This window comes from Jatropha curcas, chromosome 1 (assembly GCF_041381405.1).
Source record: "Jatropha curcas cultivar XTBG-Jc1 chromosome 1, XTBG_Jcur_1.0, whole genome shotgun sequence".
In the NCBI taxonomy this organism is placed as follows: Eukaryota; Viridiplantae; Streptophyta; class Magnoliopsida; order Malpighiales; family Euphorbiaceae; genus Jatropha; species Jatropha curcas.
Genome location: NC_143151.1, coordinates 4,893,084 through 4,901,015, shown reverse-complemented (window position 1 = coordinate 4,901,015; position 7,932 = coordinate 4,893,084). Strand labels below are relative to the sequence as shown.

At 35.2% G+C, this 7,932-nt stretch overlaps 1 protein-coding gene across 3 annotated transcripts; it reads right to left on the bottom strand.

Annotated features, from left to right (window-relative positions):
- Window positions 1-410: 410 nt before the first annotated feature.
- On the bottom strand, window positions 411-7,367 carry LOC105628038 (phosphatidate cytidylyltransferase family protein). Of its 3 annotated transcripts, XM_012209341.3 has the most exons (14): window positions 6,916-7,365; window positions 6,675-6,787; window positions 6,075-6,239; window positions 5,749-5,853; window positions 4,913-4,983; window positions 4,742-4,822; window positions 4,420-4,634; window positions 3,756-3,945; window positions 3,512-3,577; window positions 2,468-2,556; window positions 2,258-2,372; window positions 1,253-1,304; window positions 1,038-1,138; window positions 411-821 (listed from the first exon to the last, which is right to left on the bottom strand). In XM_012209341.3, the coding sequence occupies exons 1-14, from the start codon at window positions 7,110-7,112 to the stop codon at window positions 708-710; spliced, it is 1,674 nt and encodes a 557-aa protein (XP_012064731.1). In that variant the 5' UTR covers window positions 7,113-7,365; the 3' UTR covers window positions 411-707. The 3 variants fall into 3 exon arrangements, with proteins under 3 accessions (XP_012064731.1, XP_020532622.1, XP_012064732.1); XM_020676963.3 differs by lacking the exons at window positions 411-821; window positions 1,038-1,138 and having other exon boundaries at window positions 1,253-1,991; window positions 6,916-7,367; XM_012209342.4 differs by lacking the exons at window positions 411-821; window positions 1,038-1,138 and having other exon boundaries at window positions 1,253-1,981; window positions 6,916-7,367.
- Window positions 7,368-7,932: the final 565 nt, after the last annotated feature.

Genomic DNA, 7,932 nt, shown 5'->3' with positions numbered 1-7,932 from the left:
TTCTATTCAGACACTGAAATAGAAAAAAATCACAAGGTCAAACACCTAAAATAACATTATCCCTTCCCTCTCTCTATCATCACCGCATCACAGTTAAAAATACTTTCAAATTCGCATTAATTTGCTAATTTTTTCTACAAACTACACCATTTTTGTCATAAGCCTGTTTGAACTGTCACATTAACTCGTTAGTCATATTAATGTGATTGCACTATATTACTTTCAATATTTGAAATGCTATATTCTCAAATTAAATTCAAGAATGTTAATGGAACACAAAATTATTTAGATCGCCGCTGCCTCCACTCTTGTATCATTCACGTGAACGTTCTAAAGGAATACGCGGTGCTGCAAACAACTATTCACAATTGCTCTCCATATGATGGACATTATCACATTGCTCCACAATCAATGCGAAAAAAAATTTCTATACTGAGACTTTACATTAATACAAAAATAGGCTAAAACTAAAAACAAAAAAAGAAAGTTGTTCCCCAAATTGTCTACAATTGCCAATCTAAGCCTAGTCGAAGAGACATGTCAACCTCTGAAGAATATGCGATATATTGAATTCTATAAGAGCAGGTTCTTTTTATATACAGCATGTTTCTTGGGTGAAGCAACTGAAAAAAAAATCATGGAATTTGCAGGACAATTTCCTTGTTTGCTGTTAATTTACTAATATTTTGAGGTGCAGTTGTGTTTTTTCACAAACATAGAAGACTGTAGAAAACGAGTGGTATGAAAGCATTATCAAGTTGTGCTGTGTAAGCCTCCAACAAACCACTCACAATCACTGCTAGGAGAAGAGAGACCCAGTGCTGCATAAATTAGTAGTGGAAACATCAACTTGTGCATAAATTATTCATTTCAACTATCTGAGACAATAGGTCAACCAGACAACAATGATATTAAAAGCCTGTGCATGAACAAGTATGCTTCTCTGTCTGCGGGTGGGTGGGTGGGTGCCTGTGGCGTGCATGTGCCTGTATGAGCATATGTTTGCATGAGAAAGAGAGAAAGGAAGGGAGAGAGACCTGGGAAAGAATATAACCAGTGGATGCTAGAAGAGGAAGCAAAAATGAGCAAGCGGCCATGACAGAAGTTATACCAGCTGCAGTCCCTTCAATGGTTTTCTCTAGCAAGAAGATAAGCTCCACATGTTAGCAGGGTCACAACGAAGCAAAATCTGCGCAAGAATAAATCCTTCTCTCTCTTTTTTTGTTTTTTATGAAGTAAAGATAATACTTACTTCCAGTTTTGCTCCATCTGAGGACACCATATTTATGGCCAACCATTGATGCCTGTGCATAAAAGCAAAGCCATATTTTTATTCTATAAAAGATACAACAAGTATGAACAAAACCATAGAATAACACACTGGTTGGTAATACTATGGGTTTAATCAATGTCATTTACATCAATTATCAGATTCCTTTCCTGTTGATGCATAGCAACCTTAAGATATAATTATTCAGGCCCTAAGAATCCCAATGGCCAACTGAACACATGCATCCTGCCAATTTGAATAACTACTGTATCAACCAAGATACAATGTCCGAAAATACTCACAACTAGAGCAAAAAATAAAAATTCCTGTCATCAGAATTTCAACATTAACTTCAGCTAAATTATAGTCCCAGAGAACTACAGGAAAATCTAGATCCAACTCCAGAAACCCATGAAAATCTACAGTAAGACACTGCAGTTTAAGATTCTGTCTTCTTTTTTTGGTCTCAATCTTCAATTATATCCAGAAATACAGCAAAAGTCACACGAGTTATTCTCAATCGCTTAGAAGGTTACGAGCATCAGCTGGGCTGAAAGATTCGATAAAATATTGACCCAATTTGAATAGAGGTCTAAAATTCTCCAAGAGTGCTAAGGTTCAACCTAAAGTGCCAAGAAACTGTCAATCATGATGCTGGTGCCACGTCATATTCTTCATGCCCCCTTCCAACTCTTCTTTGTCTTACCATTCCTGAAAAGGTCTATGTTACCTTAGCTCATTCTGCAATGCTAACTTGGCTAGACTACCATTTATGCATTGCAGTGAGTGAAGAAACTATTTTTAACAGAAGCAGCAACCATTGTCCTAATGATAATCTTGGATTCTAAAAGATCCTAGAGATTGTTAGACCTAGGATGTGCAATTTTCAAACTTCAATGATGCCAAAACTAGATACAAATATAAAACAAAAAAGCATTTAATAGTTAGCATATTAGCAGCAACACACATGGTAACAACCATACTCACCATCGTATCCCCAATTCCGAGGCTCAAAATTCCAGCAAAAGGAGCAAGAGGTCGGTCATTGTACCCAGAAGACATCCAAATGGGAAGCGCACATCCCAATAGTAGTGAAAAGTGACTGATTAAAGTGAAAACGAGAAAAGAAGGGCCACTCTGTCATTTGCATCAACCATGTGTATCACAGAAGCAAACTGAGAAGACAACAAGCTATACCTGACAATGAGGAGATCAGAATCGCGATGGTCTGTGAATGCATTCATAAATTGATGTATGAGTTGTCCCCATGGCCAAATTCTCCATACCTGTCCACAACATAGATGCCTTACGAAAAATACAACAGGAAAGGTGGAGGAAGCCATAATGAAGAAAATATGAAGAAAAATCGGACCATAAATTATGTAAGTGATGACTTCAACATTGCATTAGAATTTATGTCAAGGTCACAAATCCCAGTGTTTTTAAACCCAGACAAGACTGTTCAATCCAAGAGGAGAGGGAGCGTAGCCAGGGACTGTTCTAGACACCTGTCACCTATTTGTGTTATCTCCAACCAGCTAGGTATTGATGACCTGGGAGTGCTTTTTACATTTCTGACTGAGCAGCTAAATGATGACAGTTGATCCAATACTTCTGAAATGAAGCACTATCCTCACTCCTCAATAGCATAACCTCTTAACCTCAGACAATTTCATTACAGTGATTATCATAATTCCCATATATTGTCATTTATTGCAAAATCTGCTCACAGTACCAACACATCATAGTTTGACAATAGTACTACTCCCATGTTGTATAGGCATATTGTTGTCACCGCCAACAAGAACCGTGTCAGCCATCTTAGAACTTCAAAGCTGTCAGGTGCTTTGAATGATCAAGGGCACTACATAACATTAAGATAATTCATATCACAATTTTTGTTCTCTTTAGAGTTTCCAGATCTTCAAACAAAATGAATCAACAAAGCCTAAATCCAAATTTTTAAACAGAAGGGCTATAATTCATAAAGTGGTCTGGTCAATTATGGTTATAATTTATTTCTCATGAAAGTTCCAGCCAGAAGTTTCAAAATTGGATGTTTTAGAAATTCTTATCCTCTTCTATTTGGCATTAAAAATCCTATCATTTAAAGTTGCAAGTTGATCTGTAGATCAGCCTTAACAAACTTGAACGCCATTTAGAATACATCGTAAAACTAGCCATCATCATGTTGTTTGATCACAAAACCTATGCACATATCTGCATAGCTGATTGACTTACTCGAATAATTTCCAGGGTCAAGAAAACTGCCAAGGCTGCACCAAATGCAAGATCAAGAAATCTTGGCTGAAAAGCAAATATAAAGTCATTACTATATCAAAGGAAACCCCTTAGAATGGACAAAACAACAACAACAAAAAAATAAAAATAAAAATAAAAAAAAAATAAAAAAACATACTAGAATACACAAAAACACAAGATAAAAAGGGGCAATCTGAATACATAATTACTATTCCTGAATTACCTGGTAGATAACTGCAGGTAGAAACACTAAAACAGCCATCAGATGGTAGTACTTTCGAAGAAGAATCCGCTCAATCTTACTACTCTTTGATATGTTGTAAAACCGTGGAACAGAAATGTATATTACGCATACCCAATAGATACACAATGAAAGTCTTTTAACTGGTTCCGAAAAGACAAATGTTATTACCCTGTTAAAAAAGTAGATGATATGAAGGCATTCTGAAAATTTACATCCAATAGGTTACAAAAAATTTGACACCATAATACGTAGCATTTTGTCAATTTCAAGTGCAGGTAAATAACTTGCCACAGTTAGCATGCTGCAGTGACAAACAACTTGCACCCCTATTGGGACATTATATATAGCCATTGTCCCAAAAAGGAGTTCCCAGGTCAAAGTTCAGACTCTAGCAGCAACCGTCTTACCCATAAGGTGTAGTAAAATATTACGGTAATTAAAATATCAAAATAATCATGAAAATCATGATTCCAGCTGTCAATAAACATCTATGCCATTAAAATAGCATATCTATCACTTATCCATTCATTTCTAAGGCTCTAAGCTCACTTGAATAAGCAGCTTACTTCTGCATTAGATCAGATTGTAAACCAAGTCGATAAAGTTCCATTATTGAAGAAAATATTTATAGAAAATATAATACCATAACAATGGATGCACTTGAAAATCCTGGACAAACTGCATCCATGTAGGGATGATCAAAACCAAGATAAGACCAAGTGAAGCAAAAAATAGAAAAGCTCTTTCTCTCTCATTATATGGCACTGATCCAGAGGTTGTTCCACTGAAAAAGCAAGCCCATAACCGTAGAACAAATTTAAAGACAATTGGGAAGAGAAGAAGACCAAGAAGTAAACCCTGCATGGAAGAGAACAACCTTTACTATCCAGTTGAGTAAGCATAATAAATAGTACAAGAATGATTCTTTTCATTGATAATTTAACAGTTAAAAAAAAAATTCATACCTGAATGATAGTACTAATCTCACTTCTCTTAATTCCATACTGAAAAGGAACTGACTCAGATGAAATCAAGTATCCTTGAAGCTGTTCAAACAATATTCATCACCAATATAACATAAAAATTCCTGGCTTAATCCAGGGAAGAATAGTAAAATATCTTGTGAAAGCACTAGCCTTTGTGATCGTACAAGCCAACATGTCACCAAAGTAGAGAACAAGGCCCATAGTCACCAAAAGTGTTTCTCCTACAAAGGCAAAGTTCAAATATAATTACAGAAAGGAACTGGGAAGACCTACATATGAATATATCTAAAAATCATAGAAAGGAAATACAAGGACACTATTTACAGAAATTAATTCCAGATAATCAATTGTGATCTGCTGCAACTGATGACAAATTCCTTACGATGTATAGTGTTTGCTTGCAAATACCTCATATTTCGTATCACAGAACTGAACGCATTAATTTAAAATATTGAAGGTATAATTTTTTTATATCTTGGTAGGCATCATGGAAATTGGTGGCAAAAAGAAATTAATGCCAGACGACTGTCATTACATTTTCATGAAAACCCATCGTTTTAAGGTTTTACCACTAACTGTTGTGATGAATGCATGACGGAAACAACAAAGAGAATAAATGCCCACAAGACCTCGTACGAAAATACATTAGATAATTCAACAGTCATGAAATGTACAAACATGCACTACAAGTTCTCACAGGTGGATGGTCTTAGAGTCTCAATTGCTGAAATGATGACACTGAAGATGCATCTAAAGGCTATAAGATAGAACACACAATAATGGGCCATGCTTCTGTTAAGATATATTTTGTCGGTAAATCAAAAATTATAACCTGATAAGGTATGTCCATCTAATTTTTCTGGAGGAAAAGGAATGCATATAATTCTTGTATCATAATTTTATTATTGAACTCAATATTATTATGACTTTGGAGTACCCTATGACCAATAAAGCAAAGCAGAATTATTTAGTATAATTTCACATACCAATGGAAGCACATGATGGAAATGTATTAAGAAGATGCTGCACCAATTTCACACTTGCAAATCCATGAGAGAGCACCCACAGTAATTTTAATGCTGTTGATATACCTGCAAAATAAATAAATACAGTAATCAAGAATAGAAGTCTTGCTGATGCAAATATTCATCAGCTGAACCACAAACACTGTTACATATGCCTCTAATTATTTTGAGAGGAAGGGGTTTGTTCAGATATTCACAAGAAAGAGACATAATTTGCTTACTTTGTACAACAACCATTACAAGAAAACCCCTCCACATACACACTAGTTGTAGAATTCCAGACTTACCAGCAGTAGACAATATCAACTGCGCTGCACATAAAAGAAAACAACCAAAGCTAAACTTAGCAGCCCACGAGCTATGTGAATGCCACATGACCAAGCGTAGGAACATAAGTACACTGAAGCAGCTAGCAACTGCGGCCCAATATTGCACTGACATGTAATCAAGTTCTGCATAGTAAGATAAACATGTCATAATAAATCTAGAGAGTTAGGTGATTCAAGATCACGGTACAATGAACTTTGCCTCCCAATAAATTTTAGAAAAACATAGTGAATATAATTGTTAAGTATCAATATGATAAATCCCCCAAATGCAAAAGATGGCAACTCAGTATTCAGCCAATATAACCACATATCAGGACATTAACAAAAGGAATTTTTCTTTCTTTAAAATATATAATAGGCAACTAGCTAACAGAATATAAATATAATTATGAACAGCCTAAATGCAATAACTAGGCACAATTACTAACAACCAACACAAATTTAATTGGATTAGACAAAATAATCAATAAGTCAATGGAAGTGTTCATCAATATATAAATACAAGGACAGATATAGTCTAATGATGCGAAATTGATTATATTAAATGATGATTAGTACCTTCATATTCAATTTGATGCAATGAGAATGCCCTTGAAAGCTGTACCAATTTAGAAAGCATAACAGCAGGTAATGTAACTGCACCTAGCAAAATCCCCGACGAAGCAGCAGGCCTGAAAATAGAATCAATATTAAATTAGGTGCTTTAATATAAAAATTAAAACAAGAATATGCTCTAGATTTATGTACTGTCCTTAATTAAACCTCAATTTCAACTTGAAACCCTAAGGAGTAAGGTTACCTGGTTTTGAATTGAGAAATGGAAGAGGAAGAAGTAGTTTCAGCGCATATCTCGATGTAAAGAGCGAAAAGAGCGAGGAGACCGAGAATGGAGCCGTGGAAGAGCAGAGAGAGGCGGACGGAGAAGAGAACGCAACCGATAAAAAGCAGAACAACGGCTCTCTCGCCGTTAAACAACGGCGAGAAGCTAACAACCATGGCCGCTCCTAGCCGGCGATTTACGAAATTAGAAAATTAGGTGAAACGGAATCGAAATTTGAAGGGAAACCCAAAAAAATTGTTCTGATGTCTAATTTCTGATTTCTGATTTAAAACGAGGAAGAGAGTTAAATTAAAAAACATATGAAAATGGTGGCATTTTGTTTTCGCGGGAAGAATTTTCTTTCGGGATAGGTTTTTATACAATACTGGAGACAAAAGGATTAATTAGGCGCGTCTTTGGTCTTCGAATGTGTGCAGTTACATCTAATCGAACTAACCGAGGGGGAGGAGAATGGTCGTGGGCCCACTACTACGTGTTTAAATCAATTGTTAGTTGCCATGTCATCACCATGGGTTTCTCGTTTTATTTTACTTTTTCAGGAAATATAAATGATTATTTACGTAATTAATACCAATTTTAGTTTGTTCTCAAACTTTAAGACCCTTTTCTAAAAATTATTTCAATTTTATCCCAATCTTATAAACCTCTTGCAAGTTGAGGATTTTATCATTTTCGTTTTAAGTGAGGAATGACGGGATTGGAACATAAGAAATAAAATTATAAACATTTTATTATGGGACCAATTTTAATAAATCAAAGTATTAGTTGAACTTAATTTTTTAATTAATCCAATAAAACTTAAATCAAATCCTATAACATCTCAACCTCACATGATGATATTATTGGCTTTAGTCCTAACCCAAAGCCAGTTTGAATTAGTTTAAGCCAGCATGTCAACTACCCACGTTGATGAAGACACTTTAAACCAATTTATATGTTTTGAAAATCAGAAAGAGGTGGTTTGGATCAATGGAA

What these genes read in the sequence shown, in the direction of transcription:
- LOC105628038 (XM_012209341.3), bottom strand. Translation starts at nt 7,112, where the DNA reads ATGGTTGTTAGCTTCTCGCCGTTGTTTAACGGCGAGAGAGCCGTTGTT. An exon ending in GCATCAAATTGAATATGAAG is followed by an intron (nt 6,240 to 6,674) that starts GTACTAATCATC and finishes CTTACTATGCAG; the next exon opens with AACTTGATTACATGTCAGTG. An exon ending in TCTGATCTCCTCATTGTCAG is followed by an intron (nt 2,373 to 2,467) that starts GTATAGCTTGTT and finishes CACTTTAATCAG; the next exon opens with TCACTTTTCACTACTATTGG.